At 40.9% G+C, this 27,714-nt stretch overlaps 1 protein-coding gene across 1 annotated transcript in view; it reads right to left on the bottom strand.

Annotated features, from left to right (window-relative positions):
* Nucleotides 1–207: 207 nt before the first annotated feature.
* The window catches only part of LOC121877941, an 87,064-nt gene continuing 59,557 nt past the window's right edge, over nt 208–27,714 (bottom strand). Inside the window, exons 2-5 of the mRNA XM_042383913.1 lie at nt 5,227–5,577; nt 3,173–3,306; nt 2,728–2,965; nt 208–2,478 (exon numbers count right to left, since the gene is read on the bottom strand). Coding sequence (XP_042239847.1) covers nt 2,405–2,478; nt 2,728–2,965; nt 3,173–3,306; nt 5,227–5,577 — 797 coding nt within the window. The 3' untranslated portion in view covers nt 208–2,404. The remainder of the gene's footprint in view (nt 2,479–2,727; nt 2,966–3,172; nt 3,307–5,226; nt 5,578–27,714) is intronic.

Below are 27,714 nucleotides of genomic sequence, written 5' to 3'. Positions count from 1 at the left end.
TATATACACCATAATCCAGGAAGATATCACAAGTTCAGAGTACACACACACACACACACACACACACAAGGAAAGGTGGTCAGTGATGCTTGACCTTGTTTTGACCTCATCACAGTGTAGAAGGTAATACTGCACCAGAGAACATGATACACACATGTTTGGGTCAGTGGTATTACGTACCAAGCTCCTGAAAGAGAGAGAGAGAGAGAGAGAGAGAGAGAGAGAGAGAGAGAGAGAGAGGTCAAGTCAGGTCAACACACAGCACAGTATGTCATGTCACTTTTCACCATAAGATGACTAAGACCTGGTTACCTGTTAATCACGTCAAGGTACAAGTTAATGATAAGATAGGGGAAATATAATGTAGTCTCGCGTTCACATCACCACATAGGCAGGTTGTAACATTCATCACTAGAACCACAAAGTCAATTTTACTGTACTGAGAGAGAGAGAGAGAGAGAGAGAGAGAGAGAGAGAGAGAGAGAGAGTGTTAATCTTGAACTCATTGTTCTCTCCATCATAGTAATTAATGACCAGAAGGAAAACGAAATACTAAACTGACCAGAAAATCACGAGAATAAGAAGAATCTCAAACACTGGATCTTCCTTGGGTCGAAAAAAACCCAACAACACAGGGGATTGAATGAGCTGGTTAGGGAAGGGAACTATGTTATCCAACTCCGAGTCTTGGTTTATGTGGATAATACTCTTCTTCTTTTTTTTTAGATTAAGGAAGTTCCAGAATCACCTTTGAAGTAGAGTCACACAATGAACGATCATAGCCCCAAATTATATGTAAATGTTTTTAATAATTTTGATACTGTATGCTGACTGCTGAGTGAGTTTCTGGAAATGACATCTCTGGTAGTCCGTTTGATGTGAGGATATAAAAGATGGTTGAGTTGTGACTATAATCGGATTCACGAATGAAGTTCGACACTACACTGTGATTGACTGACTGTAGTGTGAGATGGTTTTATTGTAAGTTGTACTGAACAAGTCGAGATTTTTTGACTAGATTGAGTTAAACAAAGAAACTCTTAATTATTTTCACTGAATCACACAGAGAGGAATTTTTATAACAAAGACAATAAATACAGTAATTGTGGTTGTAATAATATCTACCACATCAGTGCCCGACCTAACTCAGCTTCCTGGTTTACTGTACTCAACAATCTTCCACAAACTCACTCATCTGCCACCTGTCTTCTCTGGTATAATATTCTTTGGAAAAAAATTAGACACACATTTGTACAAAAAAGTAATAACTTACATAAAGTTTGCCGTAAAAAAATCATTTATCTGAATATTTTCATTCATGTATAAAACATAATATTGAAAATTTACGTACATTCACTTTCTTTACATTTCTCTTATTTTGTTATGCAAGGTTTCTCAACAGAACTTTGGCGATATATATATATATATATATATATATATATATATATATATATATATATATATATATATATATATATATATATATATATATATATATATATATAATAGAACTCTCAAGCGTGATAAGGAGTAAATAGCTTTGGGAGAGAATATATCAGTCTTTGTAAATCACACACTTACCTTACACTATAGCATATCAAAATGAAGATCGAGTTTTAAGTAAAAATAAGACTACGATCTGGGATTCGCCAGAATAATATACACTGACTTGACTCTTGTAGCGTCAGAATGAGCAAAATCACTGAACGTCTTACACTGTGTCATCCTGGTCTCCCTCACACACACTCACTCCATGCCAGACACTTAACACATCCCCAGAGCATGTGTTAGAAGCATCCAAGGACTGTGTTGATGACTGCTGCTTCAGAGGCCACGCAGAACCTGAGGGAGATCCTACACTTGCGGACACGAATTCCTTCTTTAACAAACTGTAGAAATTAAAAACTGGTTACAGCTGGAATTTGAGTTTCAGTAACTATAGACAAAAAGGACTATCGGCACAACACACTCGTCTGCAGGTAAACAATGCACCTTGCTTCATGATGTTAACACTAATGCACACAAAACTTCCAGATGGATATTTTCTCGATTAATTCAAAATACTTTAAATGACACTTGACGTAAACACTACTGCCATGTACAGCAACACACCCAGGAATGTTCACTCATTCATATAACTTTTGGGGCCCCAGCGTGTCCAGTTATGGGATATGGGCCAGGAGTTCCCAGTAACAGAGGGTCCATAGGTCAACAGTGACCCCTCCCGCCCCTCACCCACTAGATCCCAGCAGCTGAAGACCCAAGCTTCCACACTGCCCTGTTGCTCCTCACCCACTCAAGATGACATGGGCTGAAGAGTTCCTTGACAGCTAACGATCAATGTTTCCAAGTTGCCATCTGCCTGTCGCCTACCCAAGTGGACAGGGCTGAGGGCTGGAGGTCTCTAGTGTGGCAGGAGCAGCAGGAGGATAGCTAACACCAGCACAGTGAGGAGGCTGGACCCCGCTGCAGGATAACCTAAGAAGGATATAAGAAAATAATTTGTATTATTTTCCTTTCTCTTTAAGACAAATTATAAACTAATCGTATATAATTATTTTTTCTTTCAGGTTCATGGAAGTGATACCTTCAACCCACCACCACCCACCTTAGCTACTTTGGCTAATAACAACCCACCACCACACACTTTGGCTAATTTCAATCCACCTTGGCTAGTATCAACCCACCACCACCCACCTTAGCTAATATAAACCCACCATCACCCACCTCGGCCGATTGCAGTTTGCCCTTCCATTATAGAGGCGTGGAAAGGTGCATCAGTCGGTATAAACACCTCAGTACTATCCCAGTAGATGTTAAGGATGGCTGCCGTACACTTAACAATCGCGGCCCCTCGACGCAGTAGTCGCGGCCGCAAGGGGAAGCGAAGACCCAGGACCGCGGTCTCCAAGCCGGTCTCCGGGTCCTCCTTAGGGTGGTAGGGTGTCAACCACAATGGATCAGCCTACAGGGAGAGTATTGTTGTAGTTATTAATGTTGTGTATGGTGGTATTATTATTATTATTATTATTGGTATTATTATTATTATTATTATTATTATTATTATTATTATTATTATTATTATTATTTATGATGCTCTGGTTGCTGTTATTATTACTATCATTACTACTACTACTACTACTACTACTAATTACAACAACATCAACATTACCGGTTCATCGTTGACGTAGAAGGAGAGGGAGGCGGGAGGCTGTGCACGGGGCGAAGAGCAGTTGAGGATTACGTCTTCGTGCATCTGGTAGCTGTCCTGAGTACCTGTGATCCTTGGCTCCTCATCGGGGAGATCTGCCAGGTACGTGAGGAATGGTAGTGAATATGGGGGATAGTAGGGAACGTTGAGGAAAGGTAGTGAACACGGGGGATAGTAGGAAACATGAGGAATGGTAGTGAATAACATGGATAAGGGGATGGCAGTGAAAGTAGGAATGGTTATTGAACACGGGGAATGGCAGGGAACGAGAGGATGATCACTGAACAAGGGAATGATAACAAACAAGAAGAGCAGAACGTGAGGAACGAAAGTAACCAAGAAGAAAAACACCAAGACTAAAAACAACATCAGTAAAGAGAGGTGAGATCCTGAACGAAAGGAACGAGACGAAACAGAACGAACTAAAGGGGAAATCAAGTTAAGAGAATAAAAAGAAATATAAAAATCGGTCCCTTAGAGAACTCAGAAATGATTCAACTTTCCTCAATAAAAGTTCTATCCTGAGAGAAATATAGATTAATTTCTCTTTTTAATAAATTCTTAACACATATATTTCTTACCATTTAACATTATTTTACTGTAACTAAAAAATAATATAAAGTAAGTTATAAAATCTCTATAGGTTCTTAAAAGGTATCTGGAAATGTATCGTTAAAACAATTATATCAAGTTTTTATACAATGTGAAGATCGAAACTACGACCATCATGTGAATATCAATCTCCTGTAAGAGCTCACACACGGGGTTCTCTCAGCTGGTGGCGATACACAACACAACACACAACAAAACACAACACAACACACTAACAAAACACTGTTTCACTTCTCTCTGTTTTACGAATCGAGCTCTTGGGGTTACCGAAGCTAAGCACGTGTGTCCTTAGACTGTATTAGTACAAGGGGTCAGCGTCAGGAGGTCACACACACACACACACACACACACACACACACACACACACACACACACACACACACACACACACACGTACGTTATGACGGGAACCTGAGATGATTATACACCAGCTGTGTTACCCCGATGTGTGGACAGACACCCACTTGTTCCATGGCTGCAGGAAGTCCCGTAATGATTTCATATTCGGGGTTTATATCATTACTGATTATCACTGACCTTTGACCTCTAATGGTGGTCAGGAAGGGTCATGAGTGACAGCCGAAGTGTATTATGCCTTAGTGAGGTTTGGTTTTGTTATGGTTGTGTCTTTGTTTGTTGTGTTTTACTTCGAACATGTTTGGGTACATGATATGGCACCCACAACAGTCATGGTGGCACTACAACACACTCACTCACAACAGTCATGGTGGCACTACAACACACTCACTCACAACAGTCATGGTGGCACTACAACACACTCACCCACAACAGTCATGGTGGCACTACAACACACTCACTCACAACAGTCATGGTGGCACTACAACACACTCACTCACAACAGTCATGGTGGCACTACAACACACTCACTCACAACAGTCATGGTGGCACTACAACACACTCACCCACAACAGTCATGGTGGCACTACAACACACTCACCCACAACAGTCATGGTGGCACTACAACACACTCACCCACAACAGTCATGGTGGCACTACAACACACTCACCCACAACAGTCATGGTGGCACTACAACACACTCACCCACAACAGTCATGGTGGCACTACAACACACTCACCCACACAGTCATGGTGGCACTACAACACACTCACCCACAACAGTCATGGTGGCACATACAACACACACAACAGTCATGGTGGCACTACAACACACTCACCACAACAGTCATGGTGGCACACAACACTCACCCACAACAGTCATGGTGGCACTACAACACACTCACCCACAACAGTCATGGTGGCACTACAACATACTCACCCACAACAGTCATGGTGGCACTACAACACACTCACCCACAACAGTCATGGTGGCACTACAACACACTCACCCACAACAGTCATGGTGGCACTACAACACACTCACCCACAACAGTCATGGTGCCAATTTCTGACTCGGTGTGAAAATCTGGACCCTCAGCAGACACCTCACACCGGAAGACGCCGGCGGCCCCGAGCGTGACGTCCTTGATCCAGACGCGGCCCTTGTGTGACGACGACCTGTCTACAGTGAGCGGGTCGCCCTTCACGTGAAAGGTCTTTATTGGGGGATTCTCGGCGGGCGTCCAGCGGTAGAATTCATCCAGGCCAAGGTACCACTTGAGGGAGTAGATGCTCTGTCCCTGGTCCACGAACTCACACTCCAACCAGCCACCGTCCCCCACAGCTACGGGAGTCGGCACCACCACTTTGGTGATGTGGAGGCCCAGGGCAACATCTGTGAAGGGCAGGACAAGAAGGACAAGGATTAGTATTACTCTCCAGGACCAATTTGATACTGTCGCTGTCAGGAAAAGTTAATGACGTTGAAAAGCAAGGAACCTTGTTAGTGTTAAGAGTAATCAAATCTCACCAGCTGGGAGACACATACAAACACGACAGCTGTACTGAAACACACTACACATGTGAAAAACCACACACCTGTCTACACAATTGCTCCTCGCTAACCTCCAGCTCACTCCATAACTACAATTCCAATTCAGATTTATACAACTCGTCTGGTCGTAATCAGACACCCGTTGCGTATCTCTTAACCAGGGAGAAATGGACGCTGTAAACTCGCAATAAAGTGTACAGCAAAAATAAGGAGTAATAACTGGATTTCATGTAGACGCATAAAGTATAATAACAGATGCCGACACATACAGGCATGAGCACATTCACACTCAAATATACATACAAGACCATTTTTACGCGAACATTATTACGTATATTCGCTCTCACACAAACACACAAAAAAAATCCTCAATAAGGGAACCAGTGCTCGTAAGGGAAAGCGGGCCAATCAGGAAGAGCCTCGAGACCCCGTCCAGGCTGAAGCGCTGTTATAACTCGGCAACCATTATGGTGATTGGCTGGCTAATATCGGGGCCAGGGGATCCCTAATGCTGCTGCCTTCTTGATTACAACCTGATTGGTCTCTTCTGATTACAGATTCACTCGGGATACGGACCTGCCAAGAGCCTCCCGTTCTCCCAAGACGCGTTTACAGTTGGCTTGTTTTGTGATTACATTATTTTATTTATTTATTTTTTTTTTTACATTTCGCGATGGATGGAAAGCACGGATAATGAAAGTCCCTGTGCTATTTTGACGCCATCTTGTTTAATTAGCTTAAGAGGGTTTACTTTGTGTACTTAAGGTGGAAACAAACCACTATCTTCTCTTGGTTTATTTAGCTTAAGTGAGTTGGTTTATTTTGACACCTTTAGCATTTCATATTAAAGGGGGGGGGGTAATATACGACCAAAAAACGTCAACAATTACACGGAAATTACATACAATTTTACCGAAAGAACATACATACATACAAACATACAAAGAGCGATCAAAAGTAACCCTATATAACCCCCTTCACATACATGGTGAGGGGTATAAAAAAAAAAAAAGGAAATTATCTTAAGAATTGTTGAGACTTCTGGTAGGAGATTGTGGTATAGGGAAAATGATAAGGCTCTTACTCTCCGGTTACTTCACCTTAGTTATCACGGTAAGGATCTGAGAGTAAGAAATGAGTGGCTCTGGGTGTGTGAACATTTGAGGTGATGTTACGTTTCTAAAGGTACGGTTACTATTATGAGTAGTAGTAGTAGTAGTAGTAGTAGTGTTTATTATTATTATTATCATCAGTTGTAAAGTAATATTTTTTTACATTTACAATTGCAGTTATTAGTATCATCATCATCCTCATCATCATTATTATTACTATCATTATTAATTAAACTGAGTATAAAAACAGCATCTCTCTCTCTCACTCACGACCAACTTTGGTAAAAAAAAAGAGAGGTGGAGAGAGAGAGAGACCAGGTGTGGGAGAACGGGGTGCTCTCTCTCTCTCTCTCTCTCTCTCTCTCTCTCTCTCTCTCTCTCTCTCAAATAAATCGAAACACATCTCCATAAATACTCGCTCATTCCAACAGATTTCCTCTTCAGCTTCCATTGAGAGCATTGTAAATAACGGCTTTCTCTCCGCCCCTTCGATAGCCCTAAACACAGCCATCTTGAATATATCATAACCATCCTAAACTCGCTATAGCCATCCTACGCTCACCACAGCCATCCTACGCTCACCACAGCCATCCTTGTCGCTCCTCAAGATAACAGCAAAACTCCAACACAAACATTGAAATTAACAAGGCAGAGATAAGCCAGTGTAAATACGCCTCTCCGGTTTTTAATTCACCCAAGTCGACCAGCTTAAGTATGCTCGAGAGAGAGGAGGTGGAGGGAGAGAGATCAAGAGTGAGAGAATGGACTGGAGGGGGTGCTCTCTCTCTCTCTCTCTCTCTCTCTCTCTCTCTCTCTCTCTCTCTCTCTCTCTCTCTCTCTCTGTTGCAGTGAAATTTTAGAATCTGAATAAATACTCTGATTTCGAATACACTTTCTGATTCTAATCACTTTGGGGCTCTGAATAAAGTCTCGTTCCGAATAAATCTTCTGTACCAAAATATACTTTCAGAATGTAAATATAATTCGTCTCTGAAGAAACTCGCTGATTATATATAAACTTTTTGATTGTGAGTAAAGTTCCCACGGTGATATTTTTATTTTTGAGTGGCTGACTGACTGATGCCTTATATAACATCACCACAACACCACCACAACCATCAACATCACCACTACTACCATCACTACCACCATCACCGCCAGCACCATCACCACTACCACCACCACCACCATGAAGCCCACACAGTACGGCCAAAACCCACTCCTGGATCAATCGGGCTTTTCTGGATATATGAGCAGGAAATTCCGATACGCTGGTTGACTAAACGACACGAAGATCATCCTAGCAGAAGCTCGAGAAGGGATCAGACGAGCTGCAGTAAAGCCAACACCAGGTAACACTCAGGAAAAACTCTTAAATTACACACTGAGGCATCCGCGTCAACGACCCACTCACGCGGTGCTGTACTGTGAGTGAGTCAGGTGTGTGGAGTCCAACAGGTGAACGTCAGGAAAGTCTCCTGACCACACTCCCTTCCTACCCCCCCCCCTTACTCTCCCACACTCCCACCCCCACATAATCCACCCACACATCCTCTAGCGGGCGGAAAACTAACCAGCCGGGCGTTTAATCTTGACTTTCGAGCGATAAAAACCCAGCTCAACCCACAAACGAGGACAAATCCCCTTAGCGAGTCGCCAGAAACAAAATCCTAGTCTTCCCGATTCACAGGGACAGGTTGCTGGATACCAGGTTACACTGAGAGGGTCGAGTTCCCAGTGTGTCTGCTGTGTAGCCGTCAGTATCGTCACCCACGTCCTCCGGTAATGTTTCATCAACACCTCCACACACACACACACACGCTGCCCACATTCTTCCTCCCTCGTTCCCTGTCATGGCGTTACTGCATGGTGGGAACTTCCTGTGCTGGAGGTATGTTAAAGTGCATGTTTTTTTTTACCTTATTTCTTCATTTCGAGAAGCAATAATGTGCCCCCCCCCCAAAAAAAAAGTTACTATTTTCATATTCACAAGATAAACCATCTACACTGAAGGAGTTGGTTCATACATAAAAGGCTACATAATAGTACATAAAAGAGAATTTGATATAATATAATATTCTAATATAATAAAATATATGAATATAATAACGACAAGAATTGGAGCATGAGAAGATTAGCCGCCCCAACATATTTTACCTAAAGCTACCTGGACGGATTAGGTTAGAATAGGCTAAGTTAGGTCAAATTAGAGCAGGTTAGATTAGGTTAGGGTCAAGTTAGATTGGTTAACTCAGGTTAGGATAGGTCAAGTTAATTCAGGTAAGGTAACGTTAAGTTTGGTCACGTTAGGTTAGCTGCGGTGCCTAATCACATTACCTTGCTAAACCTGTTACCAGCACAACTCTTGCGTTTTTTAGGAAACGCGTCGGATTACTAGTATGCTTGAGAAACTGGGGTCATTGTAACTTTTCCACATGCAGGCAGTGTGTGTGTGTGTGTGTGTGTGTGTGTGTGTGTGTGTGTGTGTGTGTGTGTCTATGGTTGCAAGGAAAAAAGGGGGAATCAAACCCATTAGGATTAAGACTCAGTAAACATGACTTATTAGATTTGGAACCCATTACAACTCGGCCCATTATATCTAAAGAATATCAGGACTCTGCCTCAGTTATATTAGGCTCCAACCTAACCTAACCTAACCTAACCTAACCTAACCTAACCTAACCTCTTACGTGAATAATGACGCTTTGGAAAAAAAATGATGAGGGTAATGTGCCTTGGGGAAGAGCCTGTAATATTCAACACACGAGGCGTATTATCATGTATTTATCTTGTTCTGAGGAGGAGGGAGGGAGGGGGAGAAGGAAGGAAGGAGAGGGGGAGAAGGAAGGAGGGAGGGGGGTAGGAGGGCAAAATGTTCTCTGCATCATAACCATAATTAACAATTTCACGGTAATCTATCTCCCCTCAACACCACGTGAGGAAGAAGTGAGGAAGACGAAGAAAGCATGGAAGATGGAAGAGAGGAGGACAGGAAGGAGGAAAAAGAGAGAGGGGAAGGGGGAAGGAAATCAAGAAGGAGAAGGGGAGAGGAAGGATGGTAGAGAGGAAGGATGGTAGCAAAGAGGGATGATGAAAGGGGGTAGAGTGTGAAGACGGAAGACGGAAAGCAATAAGAAGGAAGGGGGTGAGAGTAAGGAGGAGTGAGAAGGAAAGCAAGGAAGTGGGACAAGGAATGTAAGGATGAAAAAAGGAAGGAGTAAGGATGGCAGCAAGGATAAAGAAGGGGAGAATATAAGAAGGGCGGAGGAGAAGAAAAAGAACAAGAAAAGGTTAAAAGAAGGAACTAGGAAGAGAAGAGACGAAAAAAAAGTTAGAAAGGGGAAGGAGAGAGCAGGAGGAAGCAAGGACAAGGAAAAATACATGAGGATGACTTGAGGAGGAAGGAGGAGAGGTCTAGCACCCTTGGCTGGTCTCTCAAGTGGCTGGTAAAGCTCTTGGCGAGAGACACTAAAATGTTAATTGTATAAAAAAAAATAAAGCGTCAGGGAAAAACGCCAACACTGGGTGACTTGCTACGAACTGGAGGGACGGGGAGAGGGGGACAGTGTGGGTGGGTGAGTGGGAGTGGGAGGAAGGAGAGATGATGTGTAGGAGAGAAGTAAGACGTGTGAGAGAGAGAGAGAGAGAGAGAGAGAGCGAGAGAGAGAGAGAGAGAGAGAGAGAGAGAGAGTAGTCAGGTGTTCAGGCCATGTGGTACTGGGATGAGCACTGCCATGACACCTGCAACATCTGCTGTCCACACCCAGATGACGGGCTCAGGGGAGGGGAGGAGAGTAACAACATCAAAGGGAGAGAAGACACTTTAGAGGGAGAGGAGTAACATTAGAGGGAGTGACAAGGAGAGGAGTAACAGCAGAGGAGGAGGACAAGGGAGAAGTAAAGGGGGGAGTGACCACAAAGGGGATGGGGTTGCAGAAGGGGTAGAGAGTAAAGGGTTACTGGCTGTGTTGATACCATACAATAGACGAGGGAGAGTAGAAGCAGTTCTCTCTCTCTCTCTCTCTCTCTCTCTCTCTCTCTCTCTCTCTTAAATAATTTAGGGGGTTTTAAAGGCGAGGGAAGGAGGGAGAGAAATGAGAGGTACTATATCCCTCACGCTCGATAAATTTCCACCAGTCATATCAGGCAAGGGCAAAATGAACGCCTTTTTGAGTAGAGGTCGGGTGAGCGTTCGTGTGGCAGAGTGGAAGGGTACGCCAGGCGCTGATGATTGCTTATGCTAATGCTATAGTTATTTTACGGGCCAATGCTGAAGTTTGATGAGTGTTGTGTATGTATATCTATTTACACACACACACACACACACACACACACACACACACACACACACACACACACACACACACACACACACACACAGTTTTTGAAGTTGACCCTGGAAGGTGACGTCATTATTAGGTCACACAAAAAAGCTGGGCAGTTGTGCTTGTTTCAAAGCTCCGCCCACTGATGACGCAATCTGTGAAGACAACACCCAGTAACCATCTCTAATGACTTGTTGTTCTTTTATTAGCTGAACGTTTCCACACTGTTCTCTTATTGGCTGAACGTTCTCACACCGTTCTCTTATTGGCTGAACGTTTTCACAATTCTCTTATTGGCTGAACATCTCCACACTGTTCTCTAATTGGCTGAACGTTCTCACACTGTTCTCTGATTGGCTGAACGTTCTCACACTGTTCTCTTGTTGGCATAACGGCTAAATTAACTCTACAGTTCATGAATTTAGCAACAGATGGCGTACGAGTCTATTTTTTTTGAGAGACCCAACAGTAATCTATTATTAGACTCTTGTTGCGAACTATTGTATCAGAAGGCTGTTCTCTCATTGGCTGAATGTCCCTGGGAGTTTTTCTTATTGGTTAAAAACTCTTTATATACTGGATGGGCAACCAATCATTAATCACGGGAGGAAAGGAAACTGATTTCTACTCGCTCACAATCCCAAGCTGGAATAAAAAGCTTCAATAAATAACTCACATTCCACAAGATGTGAGTTACAATTCGTCTTTAATTAGATACAATTTATTGGTACAGTTATTGAATATAATAATTGGTTGGGCTGATATGCCTCCACGACGGTGAACGAAACATAATGAAAATACACAAAGTCAAACCAATAGTAAGTCATATTTTATCGTTGGGATTTTTTTTTCGTACGTTTTTAAATTATAAGAATTAAGTTCGTATATTAATTATTTAGTATTTTAAGTACATTAATTGATGCAATAAACACTACAGCACCACACTTAACACTACAGCACCACACTTAACACTACAGCACCACACTTAACACTACAGCACCACACTTAACACTACAGCGCCACACTTAACACTACAGCACCACACTTAACACTACAGCCTCACTAAACACACTTAACACTACAGCGCCCACAAACACTTCACTACTAAAATAAAAATTACTTCTAAAATATTTGTATTATGTAATATTATAATTTATTCATTTATTTATGTATTCTACAGTAGTCTGTAATAGACTCAGACAAGTTAACAACACATGGCGCCCAGAGAATGAGTCTAACGAGGCTATTTGAGTTCCCTAAACCCTGAGAGATGTTTGTCACGTTGATCTGGCGTCATTTATCACGAACCAAACCGAACCGAACCGAACCTAACTTAACCTAACCTAACCTAAAAAAATATATTGTAGAACATAAACATGTAAACTAAAAGATAATTAAATGCATTAGACATATCAATAAATATCTACAGTGACCCTAAAAAAATACATAAAACTAAACACAGTAAAAATCAAAGTAATGTCGTTAGCAATATTACCTGGCCATCATAATTAATTGATTACTAACAATATTCACAAATACATAATTAGATATTTTTTCCCTCAAGTGATATTCGACGTTGGTGTAATATTGTGAAAATTCCTGAATCAGAGACGTCAATAAACGTCAGTAAACAAAGTCCCAATAAATTATGTGAAATTCTAAAACACGAAATAATTAATTAAAAACATAGTCACTTAATATTCACGCTGGAGAGAAATTCGTTACGGTAATGAATTATTGTGAGGAATTATGTAACTTGGCGTTGATTCCTTGTCTGATGAGCTAAAGTACGTGACCTGTGTTTACTGTGCTTATTTCAGGTTGTTGTAAACGATACGAAGCCCCGCGCTCATTCCTTGTTTGTTGTGTTGGAAGTTACAGGTAGAGTTATTTTATTTCTTGAATATACAGTATACTTATTTCTCTTCTATTAAATTACATAAAAAACCATAACTCCTGCCGAAATAAGACCATGTGTGTGTGTGTGTGTGTGTGTGTGTGTGTAGATAATGAGTAAAATATCCCAGTTCTCACCTACAAGCCTTGATCACATCGTTCACTGATAAGAACTACCAAACCTTTTTAACAACAGGTAATTCCCAGTCGACTAAAAACACTTTAGCCCTTGTCAGTTACACGCCTCAACATACGGCAATTTTACAGTCTACCGAAAAAGACGTAACTCGGTGTTCACATTCACAAGAGATCACGTTCTCTAACAGGTGCTAAGGGGAGGTTTACCTGGTTAAAGTCTTAGTGTAATTCTGACGCCATATTAGATATTATATTTGTGCCTTTGGGAATAGTGAACGTTTAATGCCTCAGGTAGAGTCTCAGTGTAATAATGAAACATGAGAAAAATCACACGAACGAATCTTTAAGAATAACACGAACTGTTCTGGATAAGATTATAGTTCACGCGTAGTTTCAGTATCAGATTGGAGGTCACTTATCGTTGTACCCAATTAACTAACGCTCGTCATTTTCACATCAACAGTTATGAGGAAAATTAACACATACGAACATCTGTGAATTCTAGATCAGCCTCAGTGTTGCCAGAACTGTGTGAACTTTGCCTCTCTCAAGGGATTAATGTTTATTTTTGTCGACGTATTGAGTTACACCGCTTTAAATAATACACCTAACATTTCACTAAGCGGTAGATATTGTATCTTTCTTTTTTTCGATTAAAATAAAAATGTTAGAAAATATTTCTCTCAAAATTATTTCAAACCAACAACTAAGAGTTATTTATTTTTATAAATATAGGAACTATGTTAAAACTCTTTCTCTCTTGGTCTGAGGGAAGGATTTTACTCTCTCTCTCTCTCTCTCTCTCTCTCTCTCTCTCTCTCTCTCTCTCTCTCTCGTCCTACGCCAGTGCTGCTAAAACTTGGTCTCGTCTCCTCACATTGGAAAACTTCTCTCGGAGCTCTGTGCCATTTTTTTCGGGTCCACATTTGTCTTTCAACCCAGCCAGCTTTGACTTGGTCTTGTTCTACAACTCTTCTCTCTCTCTCCTCCAAGTAATCTGAGAAGTGACGGCTCCAGTCCCTTCTGCTTTGTATATCTTGTGTGTGGTGTGTGTGGTGTGGTGTGGTGTGTGTGTGTGTGTGGTGTGGTGTGTGGTGCAGTGTGGTGTGGTGTGTGGTGTGTGTGGTGTGGTGTGTGTGTGTGGTGTGGTGTGTGGTGTGGTGTGTGTGTGTGTGTGGTGTGGTGTGTGTGTGGTGTGTGTGTGGTGTGTGTGTGTGTGTGTGTGTGTGTGTGTGTGTGTGTGTGTGTGTGTGTGTGTGTGTGTGGTGTGTGTGTGTGGTGTGGTGTGTGGTGCAGTGTGGTGTGGTGTGTGGTGCAGTGTGGTGTGGTGTGTGGTGCAGTGTGGTGTGGTGCAGTGTGGTGTGTGTGTTCCTTCTCAAACCACACTTCCTTTCCTTGGTTCTGATAATTCTACCTGAAAAACCTTTGTTTATTTAGGTATCACACACACACACAGTGGACTTCTGCACCACCCTCGTCATCGCCACCTACTGCCACCTGCAGCCCCCTACCCACCTCGCGCAGTCCGCCACAACAACAAAATTCAGCCCATAAGAGCCCGCACCGATAGATATAAGAACAGCACCATCCCATCTATTGTTAAAATAATATACAACTCCTGATTTATGTACTGTACAGCCCTGTAAATGTATTCAACGCATATCATTATGTCTAAATCATATGTAAGTTTGTATATTTTCAGCCACCGGCTGCAACTCTATTAATAAGCCGTTTATTATTATTATTATAATTTATTATTATTATTACACACACACACACACACACACACACACACACACACACACACACACACACACACACACACACTCCCTGTGGGTGTAGGAGCTTGTGTACGAGTTAATACAACACTCAACTATATTATTTTCTGTTCATAACCTTTATAATATCCTGCCTGGAGGGGGGGACGAGAGGAGTGGTTACCCTATGAGAGAGAGAGAGAGAGAGAGAGAGAGAGAGAGAGAGAGAGAGAGAGAGAGAGAGAGAGAGAGAGAGAGAGAGAGAAGAGAGAGAGAGAGAGAGAGAGAGCACCACCACAATATGAGAAGCTCCACTTTACACCTGCTGACTCGACCTCACTACCTCGACTTAACCCTCTCTAGACAGACCAGGTAATGAAGTTACCTGAGCTCGGGTGAATCCATGCAAATATTGACCATAGGACGGCTGTTGACCTAAGCTTGTCCTGTTGTGTTGACAGCTCTACGTCACTAGCAGGGTCAATATATTATATCTAGCTTATCATATTGCAATAGTGTCTTCTTAATGATGATGATGATGATGATACAATAGTAGTAATAATATTAATACTAATGATTCTACTACTACTACTACTACTACTACTACTACTACTACTACTACTACTACTACTACTACTACTATTACGAATCAAAACTTTAAGCACTTAAAGAAATAAACATAAAACATATCTTCAGTGACACCATAAACACAATGACTTAAACACAACACAACATTTTCCACACAATACAAAAATTTTGAATATTTTCGCAGACAGCATGAAAAATTTCTATCTTTTCGTCTCACATAAAAAAAAAATTGCACAAGTAACAGCTGTTTTCCCTTGTTTTCTTAGCGAGAGAGGCATATGAAGTTGAGTTTAGCTTTACGGTGTCAGACTCAGGGATGAATAGCAAGACTCGTAACTTCCAAAGGGAATTTCAACAATGGGACGCCAACCAGCACAAGAAATATTGGAAAACTAAATGCTGACTTGGCAACTCCGGTTATTTCTGTTTTAAAAGATACCAGATACTTCAAAATGTCCTTTATAATTCTTCTCTGCTTCTGTTTATTGAAGGTATTTTATGCTATTGACATTTGTTTTGTGTTATGGGGGTAATATTTCTTCTTCTGGGTGTTGGAAAGGAGAGAGAGAGAGAGAGATGGGATATTAAAAAAAAAGGTAGTAAATGAGAGATAAGAACTTAGCCACTGCAAAGACTCTCTCTCTCTCTCTCTCTCTCTCTCTCTCTCTCTCTCTCTCTCTCTCTCTCTCTTAATTTGAGGAAGCAAATTAAAAAAAAAAAGGTTATTTAAGATTTGATTCGCAGATGTCAAGATAAAGGTGTTACTATGTTAATAATGACACACAGGTGAAACGAGACGAAGGTGATAATGGTGATAACAATGACGCCCAAAGCCAATAACTAAAGGTAATAGAACACAAATAGTAGTGATTCTGGGTTAGGTTAGGTTCGGTAATGGTGAAGGATATAAATGGGAGGAAATTATAGGTTACGGTTATGACGGTGTGGAAACCCGAAGGAAAATCAACACGGATACTTTCAACCGCAAGTGTCTTGGGTCCTTCCTCCCATACAAGCTAAAGGAAAAAAAAAACGGGTCATTATTCCCTAAAATATAGATGTTAGGGAAAGACTGATTACCAAACACGTCTGAGGTCTTGTTTAGGGATATTATCTAAGTGTTAGTTTTTATTGAAGTGTTTTAGATGGTTAGATAGACTCTCTCTCTCTCTCTCTCTCTCTCTCTCTCTCTCTCTCTCTCAGGTTACACACACACACCTACTACTGTATAATGTAAATAAAAAAACAATTCCTCGATAACAGAGAAGGTGAGGTGAAAGGTACACACAGTGTCTGACCGTATCTCAAGTAATGGCTACTCGTGTGGCTAATAATGTCTATTTGTCCCTTTTTTATGTTTCCGGGTCGGGTTATCGTGACGGTGCCTTATTTTCAGAGGGTATAAGAGGTGATTGTAGGACACTAGGGTTTCAATTCTGACAGAAGTTGGCATAAATTCACCTCACCCAACCTAAATTAACCTAACCTAACCAAACCAATCTTAAGCAAGCCTATCCTAACCTAACCTAACCAAACATATGATGGTTTTATTATGAAAATACGAATCTGGTTCCAAGGATCAGTGTGGACCCAACGAATCACGCCATCGCTTCATCTTCCTCATTATCAACCGGACATGAAATAGCCTCACTCTAACCGGATTTACGATTCTCAAAAAAAGTCGTAAGATTTCTGTGTCCCCCCATAACTGGCAGTAAAAAAGATCATATCCATTTAAGTAACGTCTCAGTGTAAATTAGCAGCCATTTTGTGAGGCTGTTAGATTAAATTTATTCTCATTTTTACACCTACAAAAATATATCAAACTTAAGATGGTGGGAATTTTATTATCATTATCATCATTATTACTACTATCATCATTCTTTTGCTCGTCACTATCATTATCACCATTTTACACTTCTTTTTTCCCCCAAGCTGTCACACACGGTACTGTTTCCCAGCTATTTTCTTTTTTTCAGCTTATTTTCTTGTAGCGTAACAGATGGGCAGCTTCCGCCAGCCTTCTCAGTGTTTCTCCAGCTTTATTAAGACCAAGCCGATGTGATGCGCTGAGCTTTTTTGACGCCACCACCGGCATCACTTTCGCTTTATGGCTCTTAACAGCAAAAATTTACTCTCTGACTGGAATTCTCTACGGCGAATGAGGAACGATTTATCAGTTTAATATCACGGCTGTGGGGACTCTCTCTCTCTCTCTCTCTCTCTCCTTTGTGTCTGTCTCTCTCTCAGGTTACACACACACACACACACACACACACACACACACACACACACACACAGCTCTATTCCAACCACTGTAACAAAAAAAAAATCACCAACAATTCGTAAATAACTTAGTTCGCTCTCCTATTCTTTTTTTTTTTACTGAAAATATTCTGAAAGCTTTTGTTAAACGGTTCTCTTTCTCGTGTTACTGTTTGTTTGATATACATACAACACTAGTTATGTATTTTGTGTATTTTCCGCCTTTTGTTGCTGTATTTCTTTTTAATAAGTCGTTCTGTATTGTTATTATTATTATTACTGTTGCTGTTGTGATATTATTATTATTATTATTATTACACACATGAAGAAACAGATAACAGGGGAGGGAGTGAGGGAGGGAGGGAGACAGGAAGAGAGGCAGGATGGGGAGGAAAGGGAGAGGAAGAGGTAGGAAGGTTGAAACGAGCGGAGTGAGGAAGGAAGAGAGTGGACGAGGGAAACAGGAAAGGAGGGAGGAAGCAAAATAGATAAAGAGAGAGAACGATATCAGGTGAATAAAAGAGAAATAGGATAATAATATAACTCAACAAGGCACAATAGAGACACGTATTATATAAAGATAAAATATAATTATTATATTAAATCACAGAAGTGGGATTTATGCTTCAGAAAAGTGCTGTCGTAAAACTCTGGTTCAAGAAGGTGAAAATCCCCATTAAAACTTTACCCTCATCGCAACATTGAACACAAACAGCAATTTGAAAATGTACACCATTGCCTTCCTCATACTGCTACATTGCACGGATCAGGGAAAGGTGGAAATGAACTTTACTGCAATACTGCAACATTGCAGATGTGGAAAAAGTTTTAAAAATGTACACTAGTACCTCCCCTACCCTGCAACACAACACAGGTGAAGGAAGGTTGAAAACGCCCGCTAATAACTTTACCTCACTGCAACACTGCAACATTCCAGAAGTGGAAACCTAATCATGAGAATTTTACAAAAGTTGGTGGGTCGTGAGCAGCGTTCTGCGATATTGCTTCTCTGTGTTGCCGCGTCACAAGAGACATATTAACCTATTTTTTGTGGCTGGTCACAGGAAATGTTTCCATGATAGTCAACAATAAATGACGAGTCCAACCTCTGATTCTTAGGTCATTACCTGGATCATACCTGTGTGAGTGTGTGTTACTTGATATTAATTGTATACCAGTCCTACTACTACTACTAACAACAACTGACAATAAACTCTCACAATACAAAGACAGTCGTTACAGTATCACACCTCTGCGTCAGAACTCATAAAGACAGTACGTTAATTCCCTCCCCTACCTGGTGGTAAATGAACGAATCTAATTAAGGTAAAGACTTAATTAACAGTAATTTACTCCCATGATATTTCTGACATTCTTTTGTTTTGTTTTTGCGCTTTAGTTCAAATGAGGTAATTAGGTCCATTCTTACGACAAAACCTTTGAGACTGTGGTACTCGGCATTAATTACCTGTGCTGGGTCGAGAGGTTCACTACAAAGCTTACTCGATCGTCTCTATTTCTTAAAACCTTATCAATATCTCACAAGGAGAGAAATCACATTAAAATTCGCCATCTTTAAATTAGAAACATCAGTAAGGAGATTTCCACAAAGTAGCATTAATAATAGATGATACATTAATTTATAATTAGGGTCTATCCTCTTTATGCAATGCTCACCTCATATCCTTAGTGTTCGTGCTGGTTCGTGCCCTGTGCCCGTCCCCTAGTCGACCCAAAACTACGAATGGGTATCTAACTCTTTGGCATGCAAGGGTAGTTGAATGCTGTCCCAGCCTTCCTGCCTTCTTGTCTACCAAAGGTCTATGGAGCCCTCTTTTATTTATTTCTGAAAGTGCAGCTGACTTCTTGATACATTATATTATTTTCTCAAAGTAAATTAAACTCGTAAACCAGTTATAATCAGAAGAGGTCAAGTGATCTCCACAAGGCAGGTATCACTCCCCTGGTGTCTTAACCTATGGCATGAGTTGCTGGATTTTTGGCTTATTAATATAGTAACATAAAATCCTGCCTCAACCTAAAACGTGAACATAACTGCTTCTGACAACTGCGAAAAAAACCCCGCTAATTATTCACACACCCCAAAAAATGTAATCAACCTGGTTCAAAATCACCTGAAGCACAAATTCTATCTAGTTCACGGGTAGATGAGCACCCACCCCGGTCAGGGTAATTACTCAGCATAGCGGACCAACTCATTTGTGACATTAATTCTTTGACGAGATCTACTTTCCGACTCATGGCTTCGCTGCTCTACGTTGACTCTGGTGTATATATTTTATTCAATAGACGATGGGTCCAGGATGTTGTATAATGTATATATAATAATCAAATTAATATGAAACACACACACACACACACACACACACACACACACACACACAGGTAAGAACAGACGGTGTTTAATCGAGACGAGAGGCAGCAGCATCATACTCGCCTCACTAACGACCCAGCACACAGCTCAATACAGGTACTAGTTGTTGTAGCTCTCCCAGGGGTGTCACAGCCAAGAGTCTCTGTTCTAATTGTTAATCAGCAAAAGTGGTGTGTGTCTGACTGTCTGACTGAATGACTTGTGTGACTGTTTAGCTGACTGATTGGGAGAATGTGTGACTGTTTAGCTGGTTGATTGGGAGAGGGTGACTGTTTGATTGATTGGCTGGAAGACCCATTAACTGTGCGTCTTGTTTAATGCTTGATAGTCTCATTACAAACTAGATGGATTTGTGACTGGCTTACTGTTTTTTATAATTAACTAGAAGACTCTGTGACTGTCTGACTGAATGGCATCAAGACTGAATGACTATAAATTTGCTTGACTGTATGACTGCTAGACCGTATGACTGGGGTGGCGAGTACCTGTGTCATGTATATTGCATTGGTGTTATGTGTATTGAATTATTGTATTATTATGTAGTGTATTATACATCTTTATTGTATTATCATCAGGTATTGTATTATTGATCAAAGTGAATAAATATGGTGTAGTATCATGTTGTAGTATTCCTTGTATTTTGTTTTTATTTATGACACACACACACACACACACACACACACACACACACACACACACACACACACACACACACGTTTTAGTGAGATATTAATGAACACATCAGACCCTTGGAGGCTCCAGGCTTTGTAAACGTAAGCGAGCTCATTACCCAACATTCACGATCGTTCTCTCACACTCTCAATGGCTCGTAGCGTAATTTTTCCTTTGAGAGAAGTTAAGAAGTCATATATAATCCCGATAGAGTCTCAGTGCTGTTCGAACGCCATTTGAGTTCACCTGTGAGTAGTTTCTTAAGTCATTCATTTTGATTCGTTCTCAGGGCTCTGGTTAAAGGGATGAAACTGAACTCACGAATCCTTATGCCATAGCCTTACTGAAGTACTTCGATTCGTTTTCACTAGTTACGAACCTTAATTAAGCAAACAAACAGTACTGTGTGTTCTCAAATCTCCAATTATGGTCAGATTTATTGTAGCTTAAGTGAACCAGTTAGATAAACTTTCTCACATTTCCAATTACTCTGAAACTGTATCCTACTAAATCTTTATTTTCCAGTTAAAGTGAGACAGTTAACCGAATCCTTTCAAAACCGCAGTTAGTGATGGTAATTATAACGTACTAACCTCTGTGTAGTAGCTTTAGAGAGACAGTTAATAGCAATTTTAGCTCTCCAGTTATGAAGAAATTTTAACTTTGAATTATTCGTATACTTTCTCATGCCACCGGTTACGAACAAATCCTAACTTACGAACTTCTGAACCATCAATGAGTTAAGATACTGTACATACTTATTCCTCCAGTTACAAACAAATCCTAACATACGAACCAGTTATATACGTTCTTATGTCAACAGCTACGAAAATATCCTAACATGAGAACATACGAACATTATATATATACCTCCAGTTACGAACAAATCCTAACCTACGAACTTTTCACAGTCAGCCCCCTTCTACTCAGCTACACAACCTGGTGAACTTGTGTCTCGCTCCATTAATCTCTCTTGAGAATAATGACTAGGAAATGGTAGCCAGTATCTCTCATTTGTTCTCCTTAATGGTGATGGTTTATCGTCTCTTTTTGTCTCTCACTTTACGATTATGTTTTTTTCACTTCGTTTTATTAACAGAGAGATACGAAGAATGAAGAGATATATTAACTAAGGTAATAGACTAAGTTATATGAAATTCATAATAAAAGGTTTAATAATCTCTAAATAAACAAAATATATATAAAGTAAAATACAAAATTGACATAAAAATATACAAAAAGATACAAAATAAAACAGAATAAAATACAAAAATATAAATACAAACTACAATAATATGAAAATAACCATTGAAATTCTCCTGTATCATAAACGTATATTTAAACATTCAATTGAAGTGTTAATCAGTTTATCTCTTATTACATCTTCCTTATTTACTTGTATGTGTTCCTCTTATGTGTATTTACCTCTCAATATTACTTACGCATTTCACTGTCCATTAACTGCGTATATGGATGAAAATAAATAATTCTCAGAAGCACTTTACGCATTACCTTTCAACTGTGTAACTTACGAATTATTAATACACATAATTTTTTTTTGGGGGGGGAGGTGGTTCCATTGTATTACATTACGGCTTAATACATTTTTCTAGTGTGAAGAGATCTTGGCTCACGTGAAGATTAGACACCCTAGCTTATTACACTTGAAGACTACCCACAATTAACATTATATGGATTAGGTTAGGATATTCTGTTCTGTTAGGTTATATTAGCTTAGGTCAGGTCAGGTAAGGTTAGATTAGGATAGGTTAACTTAGAATAGATTTAGTTAACATTCAGTTGGTTCATTCTCCATGTTAAATAAGCTAAGGGTGACTACTCTTAATGTGATCTAAATCTTTACATTTTTCAACAAGATTTATACGAAAGTGAACCAGGAAACAACCAAACAACTTCCTCGTTAGAACATAGAGACTGATGGCCGATAAGGTACCTCGAAACTGCTTCTGGCGTCTCTCTTTTTATCGTAAGACAAATGGAACAAAACCTCCAGATTCTCAAAGATAAGCACCTTAATTTCCCCCTTAACTACCCATGAAAAAGCTTTATTTAAGTTTAGTAAAATAACACCTAAAAAGCTGGATTTTATTTATTTTTGTATGACACAGCTGATTTTGTTTACTTAAGTTCGAGTGATGTAAGATTTGATTATGGTTAGGTTAGGTTAGATAAAATGATAATTCAGGTTTGGTTAGGTTAGGTTAGGTTAAGTTAAGCTTTGGGCTCAATAACCAACCCTTATAATACTACACGAGAGTCATGGTACAACTTGGCCGTCATATTTCACCCGTGCCTTAAGTGAGTCAAGTTAGAAACGTCCTCACAACCTAAGTTACCAGAAGGAAACATTAAACTTATGTACTGCTAAGAATCCCAGAGGAGGGAGGAGGGGGAGGTGGAGGTCAGGGGAGGAGGTGGGGGAGGGAGCAGAGGGTTGGGAGGAAGGGGGGAGAGGAGGGGGAGAGAGGGGTGAGGGAGGAGAGGGTGAGGCAAAATGGCAACCACACTGCATATCTCCACCGCCTCAATACCCACTGTCAAGAAGAATTTACTTGCTGCCAGTTCAAGAAATATACCTCGATTCTGGCTCGGTAAATTTTGTCTGCCTTTGTGTTAGCTATATCCTTCACGTCACGTAAACTTAGGCTACTTACACACACACACACACACACACACACACACACACACACACACACACACACAGTCATGGATAGCTATAACCCGTTGACAACTAAAACGATGGCGTGATGGTATCCATTCTCGCCTCTCACACAAGGAGACCAGGTTTCGATCCCAACCTTAGACTATACATACGTCACTGAATAGATTAATAAAATAAATAAATAAATTTTAATCATTTATTTTCCCAATTATAACACCAAGGAGTTTTTAATAATTTGTATTTAACTAAAAATGAATTTCTATTAAGCTGAAATACCTGTATATACCTTTACCTGTCTGTATTAATTACTTCACAGTGTAAACAAACCAAGACAAAGGAAATTGATAGTTCAAAGTGATGCAACTGCCTCAACACACTCCCAGGTACACAGTGCACAAGACAGGGGGCGTCAGACACACACCATCTATCCTGCAAACGGATCTAATTCCCTTGAGAAAATATTTGACTTGCTGTTACCGCTGTGGGAAATTCAATTAGTCTTACCTGGTGGAGTCGGCACCATGTTGTAAGCTGTATAGTCGAGCTGGAGATTATTGGTGTGTGTGTGTGTGTGTGTGTGTGCTTTTTCTATTTTTTTCTCTCTCTAGCTCTGTCTCTCACTCTCTCTGTCTGTCTGACCTACATTCAGAGGTGTGCGTGTGTATGTATCTCTCTCTCTCTCTCTCATACCTACATAAAGAAATATGTATGATCGCTTTCTCTCCACGTAAAACGCATCTAAAACCAACGACGACATATTTAGCACGTCCTCACTCCCTTTCCCTCTTCCCCCTCTCTCACCCCCCCTCAAACTCCCCCCTCTCTCCCTCCCTCCCCCCTCTCTCCCTTCCTCCCCTTCTCTCCTTCCCTCCCTCGCCCTCACCCTTCTTCCCCTTCCCTCCCCTGGGGCAAAACACAGCCACCCAGGGAATGGTTTACGGGTTTCATTTTGCATCGAGAGGAATTACAACAGTGAAATAACCACACAGTATGTAGCCTGGTCAGTCGTAACTCCGGGACACGAGTGTAATTGTGGCATAAACAATGACAGGACGACACCACACTCAGGCAATACACACCTGCTAACCACAAGACAAACAGGACAACGATACTACGCTCAGACAACCTCTACCCACAACAGGACACCACCACACTCAGGCAACACCTACCTCCTAACATCCATATTACCTCCTAAGATGACAAAACCTCGAACACAAACACAAAAAAATATTTCTGATCTCCAAAATTATCCAAACGACTTAACCTAACCTGACCTGACCTGACCTAACCTGACCTGACCTTATCATATAATAATAGGTCTGTATTTCATCTACCACTTAGGGCTACTACTGTATAAAAATTCTACTAATAGGCAACAAACAATCTACTCAGAGAATATATCCTACAGCAAAACCTATTTTTTACGTTATGTGTGGGATTACTAAAAAAAAATAAATACAGAGATTAAATCCTCAAGAAACACATTTCATCAACTATGTAAGGTTACTAAAAATAAAATCCCACTTCAAGAATAAATCCCAAATTAACATATAAAACATCTAGCAGGTGGGATCACAATTAACAACAACTCTGAGAGAGACCCTACATTCACCATGGTCTTCAGTCTCCAGTGTGGAATTACAACAGAAACCTATAACTCTCACACGATCTAATAACCCAGGGTTTTCCAGCAATTTGCGTAGGGCCTTTCCAGCAATTTGGCCAAGGTAGGTACGACGCAGGTGCAATATTTCGCTTGTATTAAGGTGTGTGCTGAGACGCGTAACGTTTTCGAGAGGCTGGTTTAGCCTCGGTGGGGCCTTAGTGTTGACGTCGAGACGTAGGAACCTGACTATCAGAGGTTGAAATATGGCAAGTTCCTGCTGGTGATGTGACACTCAGGGTAGGTTCCTTGAGGAAGCAGGTCCTGATGTGACAATCAGAAGAATTCCTTGGGGCAGCTGGTGGTAATGTGACAATCTGGGCCAGGGGTAGACGAGTGGTTTATGGTGGAACAACCAGAAGCTACACGAACATTTAACGATGGCATGACGATTAGGAAAAGCAGTTAATGATGGCAGGACAATCAGAAGGAGCATCTGATAATGACATGGCAATCAGGAAACACATGAACGCGTGAAGGTTTTAATAGCGTGACAAACAGGGTGACACGCTCCAGCCACCAGGCGGTAATAGCGAGAAAATCAGAAGGGGACAGACTTAAAACAAATGTTGCTAGTGAGACAATCAGGAAACACGGTCGAGCCAGGCTTCAAGAGTGGCGTGACAATCAGGAAAGAGACAAGCTTGAGACAACTATTGCTAGTGTAACAATCGGGAAATACGCTCGAACAAGCCGGCAGACAATCAGGAGGAGGAAATAGACTTCAGGCAACTGTTGTTAGTGCGACAATCAGGAAACACGCTCGAGCAAAGGAGTTGCAACAGCGTGACAGTCAAGAAAGTGACAGAACTTGAGAATGTGTTGCAGGCGTGACACTCAGGATACACACACGAGAAAACCGGCAAGAGTGACGTGATCAGCACACACACACACACACACACACACGAGAGAGTCCGAGGGTGGATTTGCTTCGAAGTGTAGTCCTTGAGGATGACCCTCTGCATCATCTAATTGCAGGAAGCGGCGGCGGCGACGGCATCCTGAACGCCGGTCTTTACACAGAAGTAAGAGTGTTTTGAGGAGGGGATCTCTGAGGCGTGTATAATGTGCTTCTTCATGTGTGATTACAATGGGGGAGAGGAAGAGTTTCATTCACCAGTAGTAAACACGGTAAGAGGACTCGGCAAAACTCATCCCCGGAACTAGACTTAATTTTTTTAATAACACAGTTGGTCTATTGTTAAGTTAGGTTAGGTTAGGTTACGAATTGCTTAGCTTAATTTTGGTTATGTGTCTGGTTAACCGAATTCAATTATACACATATATTAGGTTCAATTAGGATAGGCGATGGTTAGGTGACGTTTCAGGTCTCAGTAAAGGGCCTGGATAGCGATAAATCTCATGAAATCATAATGCCAGGTGGAGCAGACATCTACTTTAGGATTTCGATTGCCACGCTCTGTCACTTCCGGTTCATTAGAGGCAAAATATATATATCCGCCTGAGTCCCCCCTACCAACACACACACACACACACACACACACTCAAAAACATCGTCTCTTCTACAAACATTACACTCGGTACCCAAACTTTGTATACCAAGTTCCCGTAAATATTTGTGCAAAAACTTACGAAAGAAATCAGGTAAAATATAAGCTTGCAAAAACAAAAATATGTCAACGTAAAAATATCTAAAAACTTAAAGTCAATCTTTTTAACATAATGAGTCAAACAGAAATAATGAACCAAAAAGGGTGGGTAACTGAAATGTTAATTGTCAAGGGAAAATTTTAATTATTTTTTCTTATCCCGTTTAAGAGAAACACTGGCGAAAGATTCATAGCGCAGACGTGAGAGATATGTCCATTTCTTTTTCAACACGTGAGATGTGAGAAATATGTATGCTTGATAGTAGTGAGAAAGAGGTGAGAAAAAGTTGAAAAATGTAGAGACACATGTGAAAGATATATTTTACACAGGTGAAATATTTGACAGATACACATTTAGAAGAGCTGAGGTGGTCGAGTGGATAGACACGTTCGCCTCCTCTCCTTAGTGTTATTGGTTCGCCCCCCAGGACACCTATACCCTTGGTCCACCCAGCTGTGAAATGGTACCGGTACCTAACTTAACATTCCTGAAGGTGAAGGTAGTCGGATGCAGTGCCGGTCCAACAATTACCTCCCTGTGTACCGAGGATTTTGGTACTCATGTCTGGACAGTGTGATAAGGAAACAAGTGACAAGTGATTAATGACTGGATGATTTCTTAGCAATATATCATGTCTTACTGAGGCACTGAGTATAGTATTACCATGATACAATACTGAGAGAGAGAGAGAGAGAGAGAGAGAGAGAGAGAGAGAGAGATGCGTCACAAGCCTCTGTCCTATATACGTGAAGTGAGGCACCAGGATATCCAACTTGGTGACCCCCATGCACGTGTTGCCTGATACTACCTGCTGGACCCTGATACTGCCTGCTGGACCCTGATACTGCATGATGGACCCTGATTCTGCCTGCT

This window comes from Homarus americanus, unplaced genomic scaffold (assembly GCF_018991925.1).
Source record: "Homarus americanus isolate GMGI-L3 unplaced genomic scaffold, GMGI_Hamer_2.0 scaffold48033, whole genome shotgun sequence".
NCBI lineage: Eukaryota > Metazoa > Arthropoda > Malacostraca > Decapoda > Nephropidae > Homarus > Homarus americanus.
This window is presented reverse-complemented; position numbering and strand designations above follow the sequence as displayed.